This window comes from Rhinoderma darwinii, chromosome 9, assembly GCF_050947455.1.
Source record: "Rhinoderma darwinii isolate aRhiDar2 chromosome 9, aRhiDar2.hap1, whole genome shotgun sequence".
Taxonomy (NCBI): domain Eukaryota; kingdom Metazoa; phylum Chordata; class Amphibia; order Anura; family Rhinodermatidae; genus Rhinoderma; species Rhinoderma darwinii.
Window position 1 is genome coordinate 38,319,599 of NC_134695.1, and position 26,912 is coordinate 38,346,510.

The following is a 26,912-nucleotide window of genomic DNA, read 5'->3' on the forward strand; positions in this document are numbered from 1 at the left end:
TACATCGCCCACTTGGTGAAATAAAAAAAACAAAACGCCCAGTTGGGTCTTTTACAAAAAATTTGCATAAATGTAAAAATGATCAGAACTTTGTCACTAATAAAGGTTTTTCAAAAACAAACAAACAAACAAACAAACAAACAAACAAACAAACAAACAAACAAACAAACAAACAAACAAACAAACAAACAGACAAACAAACAGTAGTTATCAGCATCAAAACATTTATTAGATTAGGTAGGAGAAAGAGAAGTATTAAACTGGTGACAGAGCCTCTTTAGGACCCGTCAATTGTTCAAGTGAGATAGCAAACTAATTTTAATTTGCTCAAATATAATTAATTATACAATGCAATACTAGCCTCTAGACCAAGCTCTTTTGAGGTAGGAATGGGAGTGGTGGTTCCCCGGGAGTGGAAATTTGTTAAAGAGGCTCTGCCACCACATTATAAGTGGCCTATCTTCTACATGATGTGATCGGCGCTGTAATGTAGATTACAGCAGTGTTTTTTATTTAGAAAAACGATCATTTTTGACGGAGTTATGACCTATATTAGCTTTATGCTAATGAGTTTCTTAATGGACAACTGGGCGTGTTTTACTTTTTGACCAAGTCGGCGTTGTACAGAGGAGTGTATGACGCTGACCAATCAGTGACCAATCAGCATCATACACTTCTCCTCATTCATCTACACAGCACGTAGCGATATAGCTATATTGCTATGTGCAGCCACATAAACACACTATAATATTACTGCAGTGTCCTGACCATGAATATACATTACCTCCAGCCAGGACGTGATGTATATTCAGAATTCTGTCACTTCTGTAGCGTCTGTGTGAGACTACAGCACAGCACAGTGAGATCTCGCTGTAAATGACAGTTTACAGCGTAATCTAGCGAGACTACGCCTGCTATGCTGTAACTCACAGAGAAGTGTCAGGATTCTGAATAGACATCCCGTCCTGGCTGGAGGTAATGTCTATTCATTTTTTTTTTTTTATTTCCAACTATACACAACACCCTGCAAACCATTCGTATTGTAAGTTCTTCTTTTTCTTGTTTCCTTCTGGCACATATCGCTGATGGATCGCGCGCTGGTGTTCATGACATCCTGATCAGATGTCCATGTCCGAGGGGGGAGTGGCCCTGGCCTCTTCAGACCGCTGTCTAGACTCGGAGTAGGATATGTGGGGGGCGTGGTTAGTCCGCGCTGCCCCACATCCTCTCTGATGACGAGGACCGGAAGTGGGGCAGCGCCATCTTGGTACCCCGCACCAGACGCCGTTTTTCGTCATTTGATTCTGCCTCCTCCTCTTCTTATATTACAAACACCTGAACTATGCTCCATATATAGGTAGATTTTAGCAGCTTGACCCTAACCCCGGACGAAGGCAGTTGCCGAAACGCGCGTCGGGTCCAGACATCCTCATCATGTCCACTGGTATGTTATACAGCTTTCACTGACTTTCTTGCCTGGTATTGGCCTGGTACCTCTCTGTGCGTCCATGCACATTGCTGTATGTTACCTGTAGCACTGATCCTGTAATACACACTATGGCGTATATTAGACCATCATACATATACAGATAATCACTATAATCAGGTATCTGCACATAATTATTGCCACATATATACTCTTATAGAGGCAACCCAGGCAGTACATACATGCATTTTATCCCTCGCTGACCTTCTTCTTGCCATCATTTATTAGGCTTCATTAGCCTTAGGTCTGCATAGGCACGTACACTGTCCTCTCTTGCTGTATCAACAAATAAACAAGCTTGTATAGATTTATGTCACATCTACATCTAGTGCATGATTGTTGTCGATGTCTTTTTATTGAGTGACTCATTCCCTGTTCCAGTTTTAACCTTTGTCATGGTTTCATGTTAATAAAATTTTGTATTTTTTGCTATCAATTTGTTGTGCTTCAGTCGATCATTTTTCTTTGTTGGTTTCATCTATTGTTGATCGATGCACCAAGGTTATCTTGGTCATTATCTGGGACGCAAACACAGCAGATTTCATATTGTTCAGCAACGTTGCTTCATATTGAACATTACTCTGTGTCTGTGCCCCTTTTTTCGGTGGTATTGTATTTGTAAATGTCTATTCATTGTCAGGACACTTGATTAACATTAATGTGTGTGTATGTGGCTGCACATCATGTTCTAGTAAGAACACGATGCTGCTGTGTAAATGAATGGGGAGAAGTGTATGACGCTGATTGGTCAATGATTGGTCAGCTTCATACACTTCTCTCCACAACGCCCACTCGGTCAAAAAGTAAAACACGCCCAGTTGGTCATTAAGAAACGCATTAACATAAAGCTAAAATAGGTCTCCGTCAAAAATGATCGTTTTTCTAAATAAAAAAACACTGCTGTGATCTACATTACAGCGCTGATCACATAATGTACAAGATAGGCCATTTATAATGTGGTGACAGAGCCTCTTTAAGTTGCTCCATGGTTATAGGATTGGAAAAAAATCCTGATGTATGGAAAGGGCTTGTACAAAGAGGACAACTACTTTAACGTGGGGGGAGTTACGAGCATTAGCTGTTGAACAAAAGAGTGTTTGGCCAGCAGCCCAATAAGGTGCATGGCCACCTTAAGGGTCCTATCACATGGCCTGACCAGGGCTGTGTAAACGAGTGCCGATCAATGAGACAACTCTTTGATCGGCACTCATTTGCTATTATTAATAATGCGTAGGGATGAGCGCTCGTTACTCCGATCGCTCATCCCCATACATTTCTATCATGCCGGAAGCACTGCAGACAATGATAATATTTTAGGCTGCGTAAACAATACAATCAGCCAATGAACGAGCGTTTGCTCATACATCGTCTGATGGTTGCCCTGTTTACACAGGGCAATTATAGGGAACGAGCGTTTTGTAAACGCTCGTTTGCCTGATAATTGGCCGGTGATGCCTGTAATCTGCAACCATACAAAATGGATGAAGCACAATATAACATTGGTGTTAGGTCATACATATATTGCTCCTATTGTTTAGGGTAAGACTGCAGGTACTATTAAGTCTAAATGATTGCAAAATAAGTTTGTCTTTACGATCTCTTTGCTCTCTTCTGCCCAAAACTTCTCAATCCCATCAAAATGAACTCTTAAGAGATGCTTAACAGAGCAGCCTTTGTGAGTGGGGTTTGTCTATGTTAGAGTAGCCTGGATGTTTTTCCTAAAACACAATAGACGTCAAAGGGAGAACTAAAAAAAAGAAAAGATTAGCTCTCTCACATCCAAACAAGAAAAACAAAGAGAATCTCCATCCAGGACTCTGCATTTTTTGCCGTCTGTGTAATGAAACGGGCTCAGAAAATAAGTATTTTATATGGCTAGGATTCACGACAGAGCTCAGAAGAATTTGGCAGAGTTTGATGCCAGGATTTCAAAAGTCTTTCCACATTTCTAGCAAAGATCTAAGGAACAAGAAGTTCAAATCCTTTTGGACCCTCCTTGACATTATAAAAAGATTGCAAAAATGTGCTTGTCCCCGGGACTCACATAGCTAAGCAAAGTTTGTACAGAATCAATAGTGGGAGTTTTTTTTCCTATTGACAGCAAAGAGACTGACATTAAAAAGGAATTAAACCAGATGTAAAAACAAATTGATCTGTTACAAAATTGTTATCAGACATATTCTACACAACAATTTTACATTGCAAATGGCCTTCACACATCTGCTAGCAGCAGTACGGATATGCTCAAACTTACTGGTAGTGTTGGAGCAAGATGCCACACAACAACCGCATCATGAAAACCAGGTATTATATCGTGTTTTTCTTAAAGAGGCTCTGTCACCAGATTATAAGTGCCCTATCTCCTACATAATCTGATTGGCGCTGTAATGTAGATAACAGCAGTGGTTTTTATTTTGAAAAACGATCATTTTGAAGCAAGTTATGAACAATTTTAGATTTAGTTTCTTAATGCCCAACTGGGCGTGTTTTTACTTTTGACCAAGTGGGTGTTGTAAAGAAGTGTGTGACGCTGACCAATCAGTGACCAATCAGTGTCCTGCACTTCTCATTGTTCCAGCCCAGCTTCTTTCACTGCACAATCTCACTGTGCTGTGGATCATGCTGGGCTGGAACAATGAGAAGTGTATGACGCTGATTGGTCACTGATTGGTCAGCGTCACACACTTCTTTACAACACCCACTTGGTCAAAAGTAAAAACACGCCCAGTTGGGCATTAAGAAACTAAATCTAAAATTGCTCATAACTTGCTCAAAAATGATCGTTTTTCAAAATAAAAAGCACTGCTGTTATCTACATTCCAGCCCCGATCAGATTATGTAGAAGATAGGGCACTTATAATCTGGTGACAGAGCCTCTTTAAAGAAGCTTGAATCGGGGTGGTCAAAACGAGTCATAGACTGCAATATATTAAAATAGCTTTCCGTCTCTCTCTTCCAGTGGAGATAAAAGAGGCCAATGCGAGCTGAAGAGGCACAGTGCTCTGCCAGTCTGTCTGGTGGGGGGGTCACAACACATGCACAACCACAGATGACAGCATGTCCCATGCCTCTATAATATGTCAGAAGTGGTTTAAAACTGGGTTTACACAAATCTAACATATATGTGATATTTGCTCTCCCTGGTGTAGTGAAAACTGTTTGCTACCTGGAAACTGTCAACAAGTAGGCTAGCTGCTGGTGATTATAGCTTGCTTGAATGCCAAGGACCCCTGGCTCATTAACACAGTAATACTTGATGTTTCAGTTGATTGAATATAGATGCCTAATAGCTGCCAATCAAATGCCCACCTTTCATTTACAATCAATAGACCATTATGCAATCAAAGCACTAAACAGAGGATCCGAGAGAAAAGCAACTCTATATGCCCTCATGTGAAATCAAATAGAGTCTATGTGAATAAGGCTTGGACTTTTACTAAGTGTATGATCTGCATGGGGGAAGAATGTCTCCCATTTTATCTATATTCATAGACCTTGTTGTAAAGCAAGACTTTTCTATTGTGATATCAGACCAAACATGGGCCAATGGGTGGGTGGGTGAGTAAGTGATGGGGAGTTCTTAAGTATGGGAAGTCTCCCAGAACATAAAACACATGGAAAGCACATAACTAAATACAGATAGTAAAATGAAATCTTTAGTTATAAATATTAAGTCCCATTCGACACACAAATTAGTTATTAACGCAAAATTAAGGTGAAAGTGTCCCAAATAAAATTAGATTTATGATAAATTACAGATTGGCAGCATCATCTACATCATATGTGATCTAGTGCAATTGAAAAGACTTATTTACTGTTAACAAGAGAGCAAAGAAAAGTTTAGTTTGAGTACTTGGATATTGTAGAAATCATAAAAAGAACCTTATTGGGGTAGCAAGAAATACATCATTTATATTAGAAACAGTCCCATCTGTGACACAGGCCTTTGAATTTAATGAGAAATAAAAGGATCAATGAAAACCACATTTCAAAAATCTATGAAGATTTTTTTGGATAAAAAGTTTCTGAGAATCAAGTTCTGAAAGATCTTACAAAAATTTAATTTATCTTAAAGTGAGACAACACCTTTCAGTATGGAGCTACAGCTTATTTTGCCAGGGGACTCCTCGTCCAGCCAGGCCACAGAAGGAGAATCGCTAATCCAGAGAGGTTCTCCGGTCTGGCTTACAGTGGGGTCATGAGACAACCCCTACAAGTTTACAATATGGATGGGCAGACATAATACTATCATCAATACTTTCCCTATTACAAAACCTATATACGTCTCATATACATGTATACACAAGAAAAAATTCTCATTCAGACATATGTTAGTCCAAAAATATAAATTTTATTGTTCCACAGATGGAATACCCTCCCAAAGATGCCCATACAAAAAACATACAAAATTAAAACATACTTAAAATCAAACAAAATCCGAGATAATCAATTCACCAACATAGCCTATATGTTGTAGTGATGCATAGTAACAGCAGGTAAATAGCAATACCAGGTAGGAGTATAGAATCTACAAACTGGTGCAGAATTATATAGTATCAGCCTCCCCACTATCTAAGTGCAAGTCTATCACCGTTGTTATACTAATTACCATACATAATTATAAGGCATAATTGCATGGTTGCATATCATTTACCTGAGGCTAACATGATGGCTGTTGACGGTCTCAGAGAAAACACCTCGACGCGCATTTCGCACCCTTCGTCCCTATTACACCAGCCTTTCCCACAGGATATATAGACACAAGTCCTCATAAGCAGGGTCCTCTTTCCTTCTGTACTAGTGTGTCATTTTTTACTTTTTACGGAATGAATACTGTAGTCGACTACGGTATTGCTTCTGTCAAAACGACAGAACTCTTGCACAACTGAGACAAACGGAAACCATTTTCACTGGATCCGTCACCATTGAAATCAATGGTGATGCAAATGGAAACCAATGGTTTCCGTTTGTTTCAGTGAGGGTTCCGTTCTGACGGGAAGCTGCGACATAAAGCCAGAACAGAGCCCTGACGCATATGTGAACAAAGTCTTATCCAGATTTTCTAAGCAACATGTCAATGAGGAGCTTTTCAATATTTTAGTAAAACGTACAACATAGAAAACAATACATTTTTCTCCTTATTAAAGTAAAGCTCCATACTTGGTTGCCATTGACTATACAGTCAGCAGGTGTAAAAAGTAGCATCTTTAGAATATACCTTCATTAACTTTCTGTCTATTTTAACTTATTTTTGCATCTTTATTTTTCCACTGTGCAAGCTCGCTACTGTTGACAGATCTTATGACTTGAATGTGTATGTAAAAGACAGCCAGGATCAGTAAGACACAAATAACTGTTGCTCATTAACAGACAAATATATAAATATAACAAATATAAAACAGACCAACCAAATATAAGGTGTCAAATGACAGAAAGATAATTTTTCCTAAACCAAAGGCTGCACGTACATAGAGAAATGCTACCAAAAAAAGAAAAAGTGTGCAAAAACATGTCATAAAAAGATATAAGTTTATTGTAGTAAAAAATTAATATAATAAAAGACACGGGATTAAAAAAATAAGACAAATGACTACAGCACAATAAAGAACAACATCTAGAGTTATACAGACGTAAACAACAAATGGTAAAGGGTAACAGACACGATGGAAGTAAATGGTCTGAAGAAATGCATAAATGGGAAGGCAACATGCAAATGGTAAAACACAATGCAATACAATACTGTGATCTAGGAAGAAAAGTGCCGAGTGCTACAATAGAGCCAACCCATGATAATCTGCACCTTGCATGGGGTCTACGCCAAGGCGTGTTTCGGTGGTAGCCGCCTTCTTCTACCCCCAGAAGGCTTGCACCAAAATGCACGTTGGTATAACAGAGGTATTCTGCCTTGCAAAAGTATTTACCTCCTCGGTTATTCCTGTTTTGTTGAATTACAAATGAATTATCTGGAATGAAATGTTTTTTGGGGGATTTGTAACATTAAATTTACACATGTCCACCACTTTGAAGGTGCCAAATATTTTTTACTATGACACAAACAAAATTAAGACAAAAAACACAGAACTTTAATGGGAATAAGTATTTACCCCTGAAAGTCAATACTTTGTGGAGCACCTTGTGCTGCAATTGCAGATGCAATTCTCTTGGGATTTGTCTCTTTTGGCTTATCACATCCAGACCCTGGAATTTCTGCCCATTCTTCCAAGCAAACTTGCTCCAACTCCTTCACATGAGATGGGTTGCATTGGCGATGGGTTGGCACCACACATAGCGTTTCCCATAATGAGCAAAAAAAAATTGCAATCTCATCTGACCATAGAATCTTCTTCCATGTGTTTGGGGAGTTTGCCACATCCTGTTTTACAAAATTAAGACATGTTTTCTTATGTTTTTATGTAAGCAATGGTTTTTTTTCTGGCCACTCTTCCATAAAGGCGGAGTGTACGGCTTAGGGTATGTTCACACGCTTAACCAAAAACATCTGAAAATATGGAGCTGTTTTCAAGGGAAAACAGCTCCTGATTTTCAGCCATTTCTTTAGCAACTCGCATTTTTCGCTGCGTTTTTTCCGAACGTTTTTGGAGCTGTTTTTCTATAGAGTCAATGAAAACGGCTCCAAAACGGTTCAAGAAGTGACATGCACTTCTTTTTCGCAGTCGTTTTTTAAGCGGCCGTGTGAACATACCCTTATAGCTGACATCATGTGACTGATCATGTGACACTTTGTACACAGTGGGATCTTCTTTAAAGAGGCTCTGTCACCAGTTTAATACTTCTCTATCTCCTACCTAACCTAATAAACTCTTTGATGCTGATACCTATTGTGTTGGTTTTTTTTTTTTAACTTTTCTTTTTGACAAAGTTCTGATCAGTTTTAGATTTCTGCTAATTTTTTCTAAATGCCGAACTGGGCGTTTTTGATTTTATTTAACCAGGTGAGCATTGTAAAGAAAAGTGTATGTCACTGACCAATCAGCGTCATACACTTCTCTTCATTCATGCCCAGCTTTATTTCACAGCACAGCGTTATCTCGCGAGATCACTCTGTGGTGTGACTTCCTCCCACAGGTCCTTCACCGGAGCGACGGGAGAATGACCAGACATTGCCTCCAGCCGTGCCAGGACTGCTGCTGAGGAGGATAATCGTCCTGGCACGGCTGCTCCGGTGAAGGAACTGCGGGAGTAATTCACGTCACGCTGTGCTGTGAATAAAGCTGGGCATGAATGAAGAGAAGTGTATGACACTGATTGGTCAGCGTCATACACTTTTCTTTACAACGCCCACTTGGTTAAACGGAAAAAAACGCCCAGTTGGGCATTTTGAAAAAATTACCATAAATCTAAAAATGATCAGAACTTTGTCAATAATACATTTTATAAAACAAAAAACAAACAGTAGTTATCAGCATCAAAGCGTTTATTAGATTAGGTAGGAGATAGAGAAGTATTAAACTGGTGACTGGCCTCTTTAACTAATTATGTGATTTCTGAAGTTAAGTGATTTGACCAGACCTTATTTAGGGTTTTTTATAGCAAAGGCGATGAATACATAGTCACTCATAACTTTTCAGTTTTTAGTTTATTTTGTTTTTTGTTCTTTTAAACAAGGTAATTTTTTTTTTCATTCCACTGTAACAATTTGCACTATTTTGTCATGCCCATTACATAAAATCTAATTTAAAATCCATTTTAATTCCAGGTTGAAGTGCAGCAAAACAGAAAAAACACCAAAGAGGGTGTACTTTCACAAGGCACTGTAAATACAGATCCTCATGGAGGAACTACGCGGCAGCACATGGATAGGTCTTTACAATGCCTACAGGTAATATGTATTATGGGGACTCAGTGTGCCCCTGTACAAGGTCCACACTTGTATCCATTAGTTATTTAAGTGTTAAGGAACAGGGCTACAGAAATATTACGATATTCATGAATCAAGTAAACTGACAGTCCATTTACAAAGTACATTCAACAAAGTACACATAATATAAATGAAACATCTAGAAAATAGCCTTCAGCAGCACCCGTGCAAAATTGTCTCCAGGCATCACCGTTTTCCAGAAATTAAAGTCCCATACATGTATAGGCACTGCTTGATAAAGGCCAATTTATGGCCGAAACGTTGCCTTTTTTTGAATTTGCATTTTTTATTAAATAAAGACGAGGATTATTGTACAATTTGGTGCAGTGGCTATACATGTTTTGGATAAATGAAACATCTGTCAACAAGAGATTGTTGACTGTTTCCATGTAGCAACAGTTTTTTTCCTATACTAAACAAAGTAAAACCAAACAGAAAAAAACAACAACTGATTATATAGTCAATGTTGATCAAAGGTGGCGCTTCAAGAAAATAAGTAAATCCAAAACGAAAAACATACACGTGGCACTTTTACATTGTGTTTTTGTATTTAGTCTTTGTTTTTATTTCTATAATCCCACGTAGTAGCATTTTTAGCATTGTCAGACTTGATTTATCCCAAAAATGTTCAATAGTGAAAAGTGGAACATAAGAAGAGGACATGGTAAGACAGACATGCCCTTACAAAAAAAGCAAACAAAACGGTGCTCTTATTTATTTTTACAGTGCAAAGGCTTCACCAGGAGCTGCTGATGTTATTTTTTTAACATGAAGGAGACCACAGAGGTGAAGTCCCGACCCCTTCCAAAACTACTAACAGCCTTACATGAAAGGCTGCTTCTAAAAGAGACGACTGATTGTCCTACACACTTTAGTCCTCCTCCAAGTCTTTATTGGCTACTACCTCAAAGCACCCTGGGAGTCTGTATTTATTCAGCTACTTCCTTCCCAGTCTGTTTATGTGATTCAGCTGCAGCATTAACCGCTTTGCTGCCATGTATGAAAACTTTCCTCTTATTCATCTTATGAGAATACAAATCTTAGGGTAAAAATAAGTGAAAAGAAAAAAAAAATAAAATTTCAATAAATATTTGCAACCTTTTTTGATCACGTCACTATATTTCATGATTTAAAATTGTATAATTTACTTTGTTAACATTGTAAGGCAAAGCAATTATTTGTCTCCTCTTACAATACCATACAAATGTATCAGTTCAGGGGGAATTCACATAAACATTTTGGAAAATAAAGCAACTAACTATATATTGTCATCAATGAAGTGATTTTTGAAGTGCAGCAGAACAGCTAAAACTCCTACTGTTTGCCTAAGTCCAGGTTCTCACACGTAGCGTAAATATTTCGGATTTTCCGCAACGGATTTCATTGCAGAAAATCTGCAGCATGATACAGTAGCAGCTGAGTGGATGACATTTGAACGAATCTCATCCACACGCTGCATAAGTGATAAGCGGAAAAAAAAGATTATAGTTACCCAGATTTGTCTGCTTCTTCGTCCAGCCCGGCCTACAGGGATGACGTTTCATCCCATGTGACTGCTGCAACCAATCACAGGCTGCAGCGCTCACATGGGATGAAACGTCATCGCAGAAGGCGGGATTGGAGGACGGCACAGGGACCCGTCGCCATGGCTACTGGTAAGTATGAAACATATTTTTTTCTGTGCAGTTTTCCACAACGGACATTCCAGATAAAAAACTTCACCACAAATTGGTGCGGTTTTTCGGCAGAAATTTCCTGCGGCGCCCAGGGTGGATACGCTGTGTGCTTTTATGCAGCGTATCCGCCCTGTGTGAACATGCCCTAAGAGCGAGTTTGTCAGGTATCTTATACTTCCCCATCTGTGGGTAGAATATGATAGAGGGAGACATGCTGAATTTGTGGATATATTGTTTTTTAGGATTTGATTTAGTATTTACATGTAAAAATCTGTTTACGTGCTGCCAGGACTCAAACATAAAGCTCCTTCACACTTGTGTATGAAAATACAGATGAAATACGGATGCGCAATACTAATAGTTTTTTTTACACTTTGTTCCATTGTTGTTTCCGCATTCTACTGTTTTTTTGTTCCATGTTTTGTTCTGAGCTTTTCATCCGCATTGGTTCAGTTTTTTTATTCATTTTATTTTTGCTGTTTTTGTAATAATGCTGAAATTTGGGTGCAAAATAAAGTAACAAATATGCACATGTAAGTAATGGAAAAATGGAACATGCATTTTTAAAGGGGTTGTCTTATGAAATGTAGTGCGAATTGTAATTATTCCTTATACAAAACTAATTTTACCAATTAGAAGTGTTTTAAAAAAAATGTTTCAATCCAGAGATATACCAATTAATACCAGGGTATGGGGGCCCCTTGCTATTTCTACTGTATAACTTTGGCCATTCGCTGCAGGACATGCGTGCGCAAGAAAACCGACTGTGCGGTGGGATCTACAGCAGCGCATTGATCTACAAAGTGTTCTCTGCCCCTCACTCGTACTCGGTTTTCTCACAGCTTCTTAGCGAGAAATCTGACCATGCGCAGGGCACATGCAAGACATTATGGGGCTAGTAGTAAACAGCCAGTCTAGTAACATCATGTGGCTTCCTCTTAATCCCTCCTAGTGTCTCCCGTTTGGCGCTGCACGGATGGGGAAGTAGATAAATGAAAGATAAAAAAAAAAGGTATCTATTATGCACGTTATAGATTTCAATCGGTTGCTATGAAAATTTTTACCACTTTAGGAGCTTTTGGGACCAAAGAGTGTCGTGGGGAAACCCTTTTAAATTCAATCCATTGACTTCTTTGGACTAAAAACGGTACCAATACGAATCATTTGCAACATGCTGCATATTGAAAAAAACGGCATGAGAATAAAATCATTTAAATGTATTGGCACTGGTTTTTCAATGAAAATAAAAGGATTACTGCGGATCCAAAATACGGAAGTGTGATTGAGCCCATTGGCTGTAAATTTTGCCCCCCTCCCCCAGCACAAAGTGATTGACAGTTTTCCTTGTATTTGAACACAGGGAGAGCTGTCAATCAGTCTGTATGAACGGGTGGAATCAGGACACACAGGCTTTCTCTATATTTGGGGAAAAGCTGTAATACCAGATACTGCCTATGGACAAGAGTGGCACTGTTTCTAAAAGAAAAAAAAGGAGACCCAACCCTAATCAGCAAGCTATGAACTGTTTTTTTTTTCTTCATTTTAGTTTTTTCAGTAGTCTATAACTTGTTTGACTAGAGTCTGTATTATATAAGAATTGCTGATGGGCTGGTAGATAAAATCCGGGGAAAAGAAACTCCCATTGGTTGTACTAAGTTTCTTCCAGCAAGCTGTAGTCTGTTGTTTACAGTAGCCTATAGTCTGCTAATGGGACAAACACTACAGACTGCCATAATATCTGTAGCTTGCTGACAGGTTGGAGGATCTGCAGCTTCCCTGCTATCTTAAGGCCCAATTACACCGGCTAATTTTTGCCTGTGCGGCGCGCGCCGATCAACGAGACAGCTAGTTAGTCAGCGCTCGTTTGCTCCTGTCACATGGAGCTATGGATAGGGATCAGTGATCGTTATTTCGATCGCTCGTCCTCATACATTATTATCATGTCGGCAGGACGTCTCCCTGTTTACACAGGGAGATGCGCTGCCGACAACAATAATCTTTTACTTTTTAAGACTATACGATCAGCAGATGATCAAGCTTGTTCATCTGCTGATCGTTCCCCTGTTTACGCAGGGCAATTATCAGCAACGAGCGTTCTATGAATAATCTTTTGTCCGATAATTGCCCAGTGTAAAACCCCCTTTACTTCCCTCCTAAGCTTTGGGTATTTTCATGACCCGTCGTCTATAAAGTGACAGCCACTATTTCTGGCATTTTTTGGGCACCTAAATCGGTTGTTGCTCAAGATGGCACATGGGTAATGTTTCCATTTTTACTTGAAGCTGACACGCAGTTTTACTTTGACATAGGTATAGGCCTAGAATATGCTCTAGGATAGAGGCAGGCCTTAGTAGATATGGCATCATCCAGGTGAAAAGTATACGTCAAGCTCACACTGAGGCAGCTGGACATCCGTTTTTATTTTAGCAGCTGGAAATCCAGATGGTTCACTAACAAATTGTCAGCCAATGCATCTGCTTTGTGTCAGATCCCAAAATAATGAATTAATGGGGAGGGGGCTTAGTGTCCCAAACTCTGTACATAGGGCTGAACCAAGCTTATGGAAGCAACTGGTATCACTCAGAGATAATTCCTTGGAATCCGGCTTTGTTACATTGCTGGCAGTGCAGGTAATCCCTTCATTATGTCACAAGAGCATTTAGTCCCTTTAAAGGGGTATTCCCACCAAGAATTAATGCGCAAACAACATTGACATGTTTAACCACTTCGCTGCCAGCCTACGTGAAGTCGAACTTTACTAAAGAGTAAAAATACAGAGGAAAGCAGGAATGTAGAAATGGGATTTTTCACATTCATCTCTAGATTTTGATATTCTCTGGTGCCCAGTAGGATACATTGGTTGGTCTATTCTTTGCATGGTGCAGTTTCTGCCTATTCTTGGATTGTTCTGATATAGTGTCTGAAAATATCAACAGTTGGTCCGTCAAGTTTGTTTGATAATTGGATTTAGTCAACTGAATGCATACAAACTTATTTTTCAATTTTGTAAACAAAGTTACCAAACAGTAATTTTTTATTACCAAACAGATGCTATACATTATTTCTATCCACATGTATGTATGTATTATCTATAAAAAATATAGCATTAGGTATGCTTAAAAAAGGCTACTAAATACTATTTTCATGGTCAAGGATTGAGTCTAAAGGCCCTTTTACACGTTCATAGAACGCTCGTTGCCGATAATTGCCCTGGGCAGCGATCAGCAGATGAACGAGCAAACTCGTTAATCTGCTGATTGTATAGTTTTAAAAAAGTTAAATATTATCGTTGGCAGGACATCTCCCGTGATGTGCTGCCGACATGATAATAATGTATGGGGAGTGATGGGAGTAACGAGCGCTCGTCCCCATACTAGCTCTTTGTGACAGGAGCAAACGAGCGCCAATCAACAAACTGTCTCATTGATCGGTGCTCCTTGCACCGGCCAAAATTGGCCAGTGTAAGAGGACCTTTAATCTAGGAAAATGATGCAATTCGGTATTCAACCCGGCTAAGAACTTTGCTCCATTCACTAAAGAATAGACTGTGTTTTTTCTTTTGTTCTCACTTTTATATTTATGCATCATATTCTAAACAGTTTAAAAGGACCTGTCACCAGGACTGAACACTTTAGATTAGATCTAGTCCATCTTTTTCACCAATTAGGGGTTATTGTTATTAGGGCACTGAAGAGATGCTCTGATTTAAAGAGTATCTGTCACTAGTTTAGTAATGCCCTATCTCCTAGCTAATCTAATAGGCGCTGTCACACTGATAATGCTAGTGAAAATTGTGTAACAAAACATTGATTATTTTAAAAGTTATGAGCTTTTTTCTAAATATGTAAATAAGCCTTTATTAGACAAGTGGGAGGTAACAGCAGCGATTGTCCTGAGGTTGAGCCTCCTCACAGCCTCTGACGCTGTCCTATCAGCATGAAGCTGCTTCACACAGTGTGAGAGACTGAGGCTGGAGGGAAGGGGGATCAATTCAAACAGCCATATATCGGGCTGTGGACCACCTAGAACAGAGGAGATTCTACGTTTTTATATGACACCAGGATCGCAGTTCTATCTGTGACGCAGATATCACCAGTGGAAAACACAGTCGGGAATGGAAGCTGTATGCTGATTGGGCAGCGTCATACAAAAAACATTATACCGCCCAGAGTGAAAAGAAAGAATTACCTCCTATTTGGCTATTATAGCCAAATTAGCATATTTAGAAAATGCTCATAACTTTTCAAATAAATAAACGTTTTTTAAAACAAATCACAATGTAGTTATCAGCATCATAGCGCCTATTAGATTAGTTAGGAGATAGGAAATTGATAAACTGGTGACAGAGTCTCTTTCAAGAGGACCTGTCACTAGGTCCTACAAAGTGAATTAGTAATCTTACCTAACAGTCGCTGTGTCTGTTCCTAGTACAGGACAAACACTGCTGGACTCACAGACACAGCGAATGTTAGGTAAGCTTACTAACTCACTTTGTAGGACCTAGTGACAGGTCCTCTTTGAGGGGATTCCACCTTTTTAAATTCATCTTAACATCTTAACTTGTCAAAGTTTTGATTAGGACTGGGGAATCCCAAGTGATGACATCAGGGCACCCCAGTGACATCAGTTATGACATCATCAAAGTTTAAAAAAAAGAAAGAAGATGATTGGTTAAATTCATTCAGCTGCCTGGCTTCTATGTAAGTGACAGATGCAAAAGCTTTCAAAAAGTAAAAATGTACCAGTTATGTCCTGCTGTTGTAGCAGGTTAAAAGGAATGTAACTGAAGCTCCCATCTAATATTCAAGTTTTGTCCCTTATTATAACTACATGGATAGCTGCATCTTGTCCCACATTTAGCATTTTACTGCTAACAAACGCAGCCACATCTGCATTTTAAAAGTCATATTTACTCTGAGATTTACCTTAAAAGATATGAGAGTACCCCTGTTGCTTGAGGAAGAAAGTTCAATATCCAGCTCTGAAAATTTTTATTTACTGTAAGAGCAGTGAAGTAGTACACAAGAACTGGTTTTAGCAAAATTGGATTTTTTTTTAGATGCTTATATACTTTACAAAATAACATAATATAGGGGTGCATGCTGGTCATAAAATTAAGGTGTTCATATTCCATAGGGAGCCTCATTGCAGCTCCTATTATAATGAATTGAATATAAATGCACACTACAGAGGCTCTATAGTGAATATGGAAACCAATGTGACAGAGCGGACACTGGCCAGTCCATGTTGTGATATCTACAGTATAGAGAACAGCAGAACAGGGTAATAAACTATATAAAGAAACAGTTAAGATAAGTCTTGTGTTACATTATATAGACATCTTAATGATAGATTGTTCTGCTTGTAACGCTACCCATACACATTAGATCAATGTTAGTGGATCCCGACAATAATCTAATAAAAAGGGGCCTCTCAACTGTTGCCTAACAGCAGATGCCTGGAGTGAAGGAGAATCAGGCATGTTGGATTTCAACATTCTGTTCTGCAAGGATATAAACCACTGCCAGAAGTATCTGGTACCATTTTATCTTCCTCTTACCTATTGAATAAATATACACATTTTGCTAAGCTAATGATCATTGGCTGTGTAAATAGGGCAACGATCAGCCGACAAACAACTTCATTTGTCAGCTGATCGATCTTTTATGCGACGCAAAAATGGTACCTTGTCGGCAGCACAACTGCCTGTGTAAACGTATGGGGATGAACGATTGTATTGACGATTGTTTGTTCCCATAAATCATGATTATTGCTCTGTTAAAATGGAGCAATCGAGCGCCAATAAACATTCTGTATTGTGGATCTGCTCATGTAAAAGGGTTCTTTTAAGACTGGGAGCTGCTTTGTTATAATCTATATTTATTGTGTCACCATTCTGTTGTTGCAATAGCTTTTTTTTATTGTGTTGCACAAGAAAAGAGGAGTAGAAAATAATGCACATTGCCAAGTCCTATTAGAAGCATTAATCTTCCTACTCTTTGATCTTTTCCATTCAAGATTATACTAGAGGACAGCTCTAAAATTCTGCAAAATGATTTACACTCTTAAAACCATATTTCTGTAAATTTTTCAGTAGACTAAAAATTAAACTGAAAGTTTGAACTTAATAAAAGTTCCAGAAACGATACAGTCGCATAGCCTATATACAAAGATAAGCAGTTGGATAGAATAGTTACACAAATTGTTGACATTTCTTTTAATACTTACCATGAATTCTAATTAAGCTGCCATTTAAATTAACATCCTGTTAGGCTCTTGCCAACTAGCAAACATTCTTAGTGCTTATAATACTCAACGTTAACGCTCTATATGACTGGCCTATTATTAAAGCACTGCAAGGGATCCTTCTGACAAGAGCTTTTGCTAACATGACCAGGAACTTTCCAGTGTTTCTCTCTACATCCAATATAACCTAAGCATTGGTCACTCACCCAAAAGCCTGGGGTTCATTATTAAAAGGGAAGATAAGGCTGGGTTCACACAGAGTTTTTTGCAGGAGGAAAATCTGGCTCAAAATTCCGTTTGGAATTTTGAGGCAGATTTTCCTCTGCCTGCACGCCGATTTTCGTGGCGTTTTTCATGATGTTTTTCGCCCGTGGACATTGAGTGCCGCAGGCATAAAACGCAGCGAAATACGATTTCAATGCCACCCATTGATGTCAATGGGAGGTCAGAGGCATAAACGCCCGAAGATAGGGCATGTCCCTTATTTTTCCCGCGAGCCGTTTTTTCCGTTCGCGGAAAAAAACACACCTCCATCTCCCATTGAAATCAATGGGAGGCATTTTCGGCCGTTTTCCCCCTAAGGCTCAGATAAAGTTCACACTTGCGTTGTATAATCCGTTACTCTGATCCGTTTCTAGATCAGAATAAGATGAAAACTGGTATCAAATTAACGGATGCAAACGGATTACAATCTGTTTGTATCTGTTTTAGGCTTTGTTCACATCTGCGCTAGGGTCCCGTTTCGACGTTCCGTCTGAGCTTTCTGTCGGAACGGCACCCTGACTGACACAAACGGAAACCAGAGGTTAAAGGTTAAAAATAACCCATATGTTAGACATTCTCATTTGAACGGAGAAAAATGTCCTCTGTTCTTCACTTTTAACTCCATCAAAAAAACATGCGAGCCGATGCAATCAATTAAAGAATCCAATTGATTTCAATGGGATTTTTATTTGGTTTTATCCATTATTCTGATCCAAAAAAACAGATCAGAGTAACGGATTATACAACGCAAGTGTGAATTTAGCTTTAGGGCTAAATCTGGGCCCTTACACCTCTTACTAGTTAGAGAAAATCTAATAATAATAGAGTGCTTATCCACAATGATCTCTCCAGTACAAACCCAGAGAACAGAGTGTCATCTGACAACTGCTTTATTCCCCATCCCCTTAAAGTAACCACTGGATCATCATCATGGGTGGCCACTAAACCACTGGATCCCCAAAGAAAGCCACTAAACCAAGGAAATCAAAGTTTACAGGTTCTTATTTATTTTAAAGTGCCAATAATTCTAGGGTGCTGTATATAGAAAATACAGAAGGGTTAAATACATGACACAAGACAATAAAAACAACAAGTACAATAAACATGAGCTTGCTGAGTGACAGACTGATACAGTAGGAGTAAAGGCCCTGCCCGCAAGGATTTACAACCTACAATGTAATGAGACAGAAGGTTAGGGCTGAAGCTGTTCATAAGGTAGAGGTGGAAGGGTTTATGTAGGTTGTAAACTGTTGTAAAGATTTTGGTTTTCATGTTGCTTTTGAAGTTCTGGATAGAGTGCCTGATGTATTGGGGTAACGAGTTCCAAAGTTAGGGTGATGCTTGGGAGAAATCTTGAAAGCGATGATGTGAGGAGCAGACAAGAGAAGATTAGGACATATTGTGGACTGCCTTGTATGTCATGGTTAGTATTTTTTGATGAATTCATTGGCAGTAGAGAAACAAGGGGTGAGGTAGATTAACAAGACAATAGAGTTGAGGATGAATTGGTGGGGTGCAAGAGTGTTAGATGGGAGGCCACAAACATATTAAAGAAACATACAAGCATTTTTATTGACTCAGGGTTAAGGAAAGAGCGGATTCGAGAAATGTTTTTGAGGTAGAGGCTGCAGGAGGTGGTAGGGGCTTGGATATATGGTCTGAAAGACAGGGCGGAATCAAAGGTTATCACAAGACAGCGAATTTATGAAACTGAGAAGTGTCGAGCCATTAACGGTGATTAATATTTGTGTTAAGGGGGTTGAGTGAGACGGGAGAAAGATTTTACATTCAGTTTGCTCCTCGTTGAGTTTTAGGAAGCGGGAGGAAAAGTAGGAGCAGATAGCTGATACACACTCTGGGACTCAGGATAACAGAGAAGAACCATCAGAGCCAGGGAGGTAAATTTGCTTGTTGTCGGCATAAAAATGGTATTGAAAGTCATGGGATTTTATGAGCTGTTCTAGGCCAATGGTATAGATGGAAGAAAGTTGGGTCCTAGGGCAAAGCATTGAGGGACACAAACAGAGAGAAGGTGAGAAGAGGACGTGATGAGCAAGTGGGATACCAGAAACAGCATTGATACGCGGCCGAACAATAAAGACAAATGAAAAAAAAGTTTAAATTATAATAGAGCAATGGACCGCTACTGCTTTATTATGTTTATGTGTATTTTACGTAAAAATGCGCATAACCATATGATGAGTGATGTCTAAAACTACGCTACAACTAAATTGTGAAAAATACATTGATGGCTAGCCGTGAAATCTTATATATATATATATATATATATATATATATATAAGATTTCACAGCTAGCCATCAATGTATTTTATATATATATAGTTTTAAAATATGCTATCAACTAAGGTCTTAGCAGAATTATAGAAATGCGGACATCACATTTGCATACTCTTTGGTAGATTGTAGAATATTCTTTCCTACAATGATTAAAGTATATGGAAGAACAATTTCACCATTAATCATTTTCTTTGTTAAACAAAAAAGAGAAATAAATCCCTTTATTAGAAACTATAAACATTCTGTGAACAAGAACATCAAAGAAAGACGAATTGCTGCAGGAGTCGTCCACACGCTCCTTCCATTAAACATAAAAAACAGTTGCAGCAAATATAATGTAAGCATTATAATCCCTCTGCAGTAAGAAATTCCAAAGTCTGCACTTTCCGAGACAAAAGTGTTACAAGAACAAAGGACTTGTTGAATAGATGATATACTGGTAGCCAGTGATGAGATAATTGCCAGGAATTCATTCTTTTACGTTGACCAAACCTTTCTATAGTAAGATGAAGATGTAAAGGCTGCACCTATAAAGGTGATCTCACATGACTGAAAGAACCACAGAGGACTGCGGCCTAGAGATAAGGCTTCGCTAATAAGCACAGTAGGGTCATGGATGAAAGTGTTAGATTAACAAAATGACACTTGGCGTGAAAGCATATGAAAACATTTTTCCCACTTTCATCATGTACAAAAAAAAATTAGTATGAACACTGCACCTTTTGGAATCAAAACTTTTGTGTAAAAGGAAAATAAATTATACTTACATACATTATAGATACATATATTATACATACATAATATATAATAGATGAGCAAAAAACCCAAAACTTAGTACCACTATATATGCACAGTAGGGCATACTTATTAATACTGGTGCACCGCAGAGTCGAAGAGTTGTATACAAGTATGTAATTTGAATGCAGAGTGTGTTGTATCCCTCATCACAGTGCACAAAAAAATGGCGCTATTGTAATTGGGTCTCGCCACTTACAAATTAAACGCTGCACCCGTTTTCCTTACACTTTGCAAGTGTCAGAAAAAATGGTACAGGACTTGATAAATAAGGTGTTCAAATTGAACTCCACTATTATCTATATAGGTGTGCCAGAAAACTGCCCCGATTCCATTAATAAATATGCCCTAGTGAGCTTTTGCTCACCCTGTGGTAATTGCAATAGGCTGTCCAAGCGCCGGTCAACGTAAAATTTTAGAAATACAGTATTTCTTGAGTACTTCTTCAGAAGTGCAGTAAATTCTTGAGTCCCCCTCAAGTTTTTCCCCATTGCGGCCGCTTGATGGTCACAGTAACCTGTGATTTTAATGTGACGTTAAGCATCCAAAAGTCCTAGCCTAAAAGTTCATGGAAAATGGTAATACACAAAGGAAGCCATAGAAAACTAAAATTTCCTGTGGCTTCTCGATCAGCCCGTCAACAGGCACCAGCTTGGTTATGTCAGCCTATAGCTTCATCGTCAGACTACAGACTGTTGTAGATGATAATGTTGCTTCAGTAGAATTCCTCAACATGTCTGTTAAGCTTATAATTAGATTGAAGCAGCATAGCAGAGAATTGCTCTTGATCCTGTAATATACTGAACAAATTCAGGTTCAACAAACTTAAACCTAAACTTTAATGTTACAAAACACATCACAAGAGAAATTCTTTGTCAAATGTAATCCTGATGCAGTCATTGCTCAATTCTTTTTAGATTTGGTTTGGATGTGAGCAGCTGGGTCATATCATAAGCACCTGGTAGTTATCTGGGAATAGTGCGTGGACTCTTTTGCCAGACACTCAAAAGTAAAGAAAGAAAACATGTGTGCAGATGGCTTTGAGTTTCCAAAATGGCTGTATTCCGTGCTCGTCTCAAGCCATGTGAAACAATCAGGCTCATCTCTGCATACAACTACTGACACCTTTTTCTTTTCCCTTAAGAAGGCAAAGCAAACAAGTATTTCAAAAATCTCTCCACCTCTATGATCTTTCTGTGAAATCTTTTGTTGTTGGATTGATCTATTCCCCAGCACTCAGATAAACGTATTTGCTTTATCTAGGTTCTGAAGTGCTTAAAAAGCTGTCATTAATCAAACAGATGAATGGAAGAAGCGTTGAAATGAAGGTTCCTGCAGAAGAGTGACACATAGTTGTGCTCAGAACAGATAGAAAGTAGTAAAACAGGATTTCATCTCCCTGATACACATCTGTTTCAGTCCTTTGCTTCCACGCGTATGTGCCGCATTACTCTCCGTACTGTGGAAGACCAGTCTGTTAGCAAAAGGGTTAACGCTATGTGGAACAATGCCAGAAATTTAGAACTAATGCCAAAACCCACATCTTGTGCGGCCGGCAGTCTCCAAACATTACTAACACGTATGAGAAATATTATCACTTCCCAGGCAAAGGGGCATCACTCAGAAGAACTTAAGCGCAACAAGTCATCTCATTTACGGCACAAGACTCTATTCACACTACCCTCATGGTTTCGGTTTTTAACGGAACCATGACTGGTATGATGGATTCATTTTCTAATGAATCCCTTTGACTTATAATGGGGTCTGTCAGGTTTACATTACTGTTTTTGAATTGCTCTGAAGACTCTGCTACTCTTGTAGAGTCAAAAAACACCAGAAACCCTGATGGAAAGTGTGAACACTGACCATGCACACGACCGTATTTTCATCAGTAATTACGGACAGTAAATACTGACAGTAATTACGGACCCATTCATTTCTATTGGCCACGGACACATTTCAGTATTTTTACTGTTGGGTGTCCGTGCTGAAAAAATGATAAAGCCTGTCCTATTCTTGTCAGTAATTACGGCAAGGACTCTCCCATAGAAGTATATGGGAGCTTCCGTGAATACGGACGGCTACGGATGTGCATCCGTACACCGTCCGTATTTATGGAAGCGTTGCTATGCAACATGTTGATGACATCGTTTGCAACCGTCCTCTTTTGTTACGGATTTGTATATACGGATGAAATACGCATCGTATTTATGGACACCCTTCCGTATGTACAGATGAAATACGGATGCCTACGGATCCATATTTATGGACAGTATTTCAGGATAGATCAAAATACGGTCGTGTGCATGGGGCCTAAGTAGTACACAAACTATGTTATCTACTATAAACCTGGAGGCATTATTTTGAAAAGTTTGTGAAGAAAGTTACTTTGTTTTTTACTCGAAAACCTGGCTCATAACAAATGTTAAAGACAGTATATGTACCAAAGCTAAACTGACCAAAAACTACCAAAATCACCGGGAATCAATCAACTTTTTGGAACAAATAATGACTAACAGGCAAGTATGATTAAGAAAAAAACTCTTTCAAAGTGAAACATTATGAAGCCACTATAGTCCATGACTAAGTTCCTTACAAATAGAATTGAAGGGTTGCTCAGATTCCATTTCAGTAGAGTGATTGATTCATGGAAAGTAACAAGTTATTGAAGTTATAGAGCAATTTATTCTTCAAATTCATATGGCACACGTTTAAGTCAATAACTTACCCGCTTAAACCCAGTTCTGTGACTGGGAATATTTGAAGACTTCTGCTTGGCAATCCAGTCTTCAATGCCCTTTCGAGCAAAGCAAGCATTTACTGCAAAGCTGTCACCTACAGAAAAAGGCATAGTAAATGTGAGTTTACAAACAAAGCGAACACAGCATACTATTCCAACTATCAGATCCAATTTTGGAACATCCAACACTGGCTCTGTAATGACTCTAATAAAATCTGCATGCAATTATTGGTATACTGCAATTACTGTCATGCACATGATAAACCACATCGAATACTAGAAAAACAACTACAGATCCCTACAGACCATCACATTACAGAATGATGGTTGTCTTTAACGTGACCCCCCGAGTACACGCTATTGCTCTGCCATCAAGAATGACCTCAATCAAGACTTATTGTAAACAAACCTATTAAAAATTAAGTTACAAACGTCTTTCAATTGACAGAAGTACTTTGACCATATCAGTGATCTAAGACATTCCAGGGAATTAGACTAGATCACAGGAAGCTAGCATTTCAAAGATCGACTTAAAGTATTGGTAAAGCCTAGTTTACAGGGTCACTGACACATGAAGGGATTAAACAAGGACTGGTCACAGATCAAACACACTTAGGTAGACACAAGTCCATCATCAGAAGATTCACATCCTAGATCACCAGTCCTGAAGTTTGGTAATAAAGCAATGAGACTAAATCAAACCATCCCAGCTTCCCTATAACAGTAAATAAGGAAACAAATAATATTGGATTAAAGTCCAAATTGCAGTACACACAGAATGTCTATCTGCTTATGTAACACAAGTGCATTATCATTAACTTTTTGGAAACTTTTAATGGGAAATGTAATGGAAATATTGGAAATATGTGATGGATCTCTAGCAACTTTATACTGAGACATAGAAAGTCTGACATGAAACTTATAGATAATAAATGCTTCAAGCGTGGGATGGCGTTCTGTGAGTGGATCCTTAGAAAATAGGAAGGATATAAGTTATGATCACATTTTAGTACATACAGATTATATAGTAACTTTTTAAAAGCAAGTTTTAACAAAAAAGTGTACCTTTAGGTATAACATGATTCCCAAAAATTGGTAACCCATCAAATGTATCACATAGAAAAACCTCATAAGAGCTCCTCAATAAATACCATCAAGGCTCTACAACTTATCCCCTACAACTGATAAATGTTAACTGCAAATAGAAGTTATAGAAATTGTCACATAGGGAGTCACCACTTTTGAAGCAATGAATCAATACCCTCTAGTAATGACCTATAGATAATTAGTGTCCCTTATGACAAATGATGGATAATACCATGATAGACTACAGTGCAAGTGATACACATGGGTATAGCAATTAACCTAAATAGTTCAAGAACTACTCAAACATATCTGTACAATGTATATCAAATAGTGTCTCAGACATTGAAGTTGTAACATGAATTACTAGATCAATAGACAGATTCTAACAATCTAGGTCTTGAGTTGTGAAGGACTAAAAACTTTTTATCCCTTGCTACAAAAACTTCCAAACAAGTTCTTCATACTACTTCATGCACAAGTGAAATGACTGCCTGCTTACTTCTGTCCCGACTGATGGAGCACAGGAACTTTCCATCTAGGAAATTATACATTGGGGCTCATGACTGGCATAAAATAGCATATGTTAACTGAAAAATGGGCACCCATAAATGGGACATTTTTACAACCAAATTTTGCCATTTGGGACACCTACCAAAAGCTCCTATTTTGGTTTGACTTTCTGGTGTTAGAAGGGGATGTGATTACACAGTCACTAGAAGTTCTTTATGCAGAACATACAAAAATGACAAGCCACCACAACAACAAAAAAAAGCATAGCGAGTGATGTCATCTGGAAGTGTTGTGTGACATTTTTAGCAAAACAAGTATAGACCCACAACAAAAAAGACAGATTTACACCATGATCCGAGTCATATGGCAATTTGATATATGATCCCACAATATAAACATCAGGATACATTGTATCAATCACAACAGTTACATCTAACAACTTCAAAATCTGTAAACAGAAAGGAGAACAACAAAACAAACAAGACAGACCAGGACGAACAGGCAGTAAAGCTAGTAAATCTGTCGGGGGATTTAATTTCCTACCTTCAGGGCTCTCTCGGGGTTTGCAAACTGCAGCTGCCAGTCAGGAAAAGCAACATGAAGTATAGAAAAGAAACAAAAAGACATGATTAGAGATGACTGACTGCAAGACAAGAGTTTCTTTATACAATGTATCAATAAAGCCCATCACTTACCATGTTTGGAATAAAGTTTCCCCATCTCTCAGCAGGAGACCCCCAGATCCTGGACATCAGATGCACATTACAATCCAGTGCTGGTAAAATCCATGTGATTTCAGCAAGAACTACCAATCCACCACTGCAGATTATTATAGAAAGCTTCCCCCCCAAATCCAGAAACTAGGAGCAGCTGAGACCCCTAGAAGCAGTGACACCTCATGCTATCCTGTTAGAAAAGCTGCAGCTTATTCTGCCAGGCACACACACAGCCTACACAGAGTAAGGAGGAGTTAGGGGCTGGGAGTGGGGGATGAAAGGGGAGAGCAGAAGAGGAGGAGGTGGTGGGAGAGGGGAGGGGATAGGAGTAAGGGTCGACAAAAACAAGTGCGAGGAATGAGTGTCAGAACTGAGGGGAGAATTGGGGAGTGTGAAGTCATTAGTAAGTGATGTTTGTAAATAAAGCTTTAGGTAATTGACTTTAAGAGACACTTAGGAAATGTTTGATTATGGACTATATAATGCTAGAGAGGTAAAGAAAACAGACTGCCCCCATGATCGCCTGGTTAAAAGAAACAAATAAATATACAACTAGTTAAAAATGGTTCTATATTGTTCTAAACAGTGACAGCGCATTTGATCTTTCTTCTTAGAGGATCCATGACAAGGGGATAGTTAGTGGCCCTTTACAGGAAGCCTTCACAGACAAGGTGGTAGTCGAGGGTCTCCATAGTGGAAGCATCTGCAGGGGAAGTGCTGGCTTTCCTGCAGCAGCAAGGCTAAGAATAACATAGCACCTACTAAAAACAATTATTAGGTCAACATGCCCTAGTACGGAGGATTGTCCAATTCTGGCCATACACTTTAGATAAATAATTGACCGACAATCTGGATGTGTATGGGGCAATTGTCTTCAACATCTTCCATGGCAGTGGCTTCGCCCCAACATGGCAGTAAACATATATTGGGGGGAGATAGTTGTGGAATAAACAAGCGTTTGATTACGTAATAGAAGACTCGGTGGTCGGCCAATCACCTGCTAGGCAAATTTTTCATTTTGCTTATCTTTTATTGCTATTTCATCTCTGAAACCACTGAAACATATAGGGCACGTTCAGACGTGGCAGAATTTTTCCTCTGCAAATGTTGCTGCACATTCGCGGCAATTACACACCGAATCTGCACCAACATTTGCATATTTGACAGGTAATTCAGATGTTGCGGATATCACAGCGGACTTGCCGCAGAGGATGAA

The 26,912-nt window shown here is 38.8% G+C and overlaps 1 protein-coding gene across 1 annotated transcript in view; it reads right to left on the minus strand.

Moving 5' to 3' along the window:
- Positions 1-25,916, minus strand: part of NKD1 (NKD inhibitor of Wnt signaling pathway 1) — a 94,354-nt gene extending 68,438 nt beyond the window's left edge. The window contains exons 1-3 of the mRNA XM_075836922.1: positions 25,676-25,916; positions 25,524-25,556; positions 23,373-23,479 (exon numbers count right to left, since the gene is read on the minus strand). Coding sequence (XP_075693037.1) covers positions 23,373-23,479; positions 25,524-25,556; positions 25,676-25,700 — 165 coding nt within the window. The 5' untranslated portion in view covers positions 25,701-25,916. The remainder of the gene's footprint in view (positions 1-23,372; positions 23,480-25,523; positions 25,557-25,675) is intronic.
- Between the last annotated feature and the right edge of the window lie 996 nt (positions 25,917-26,912).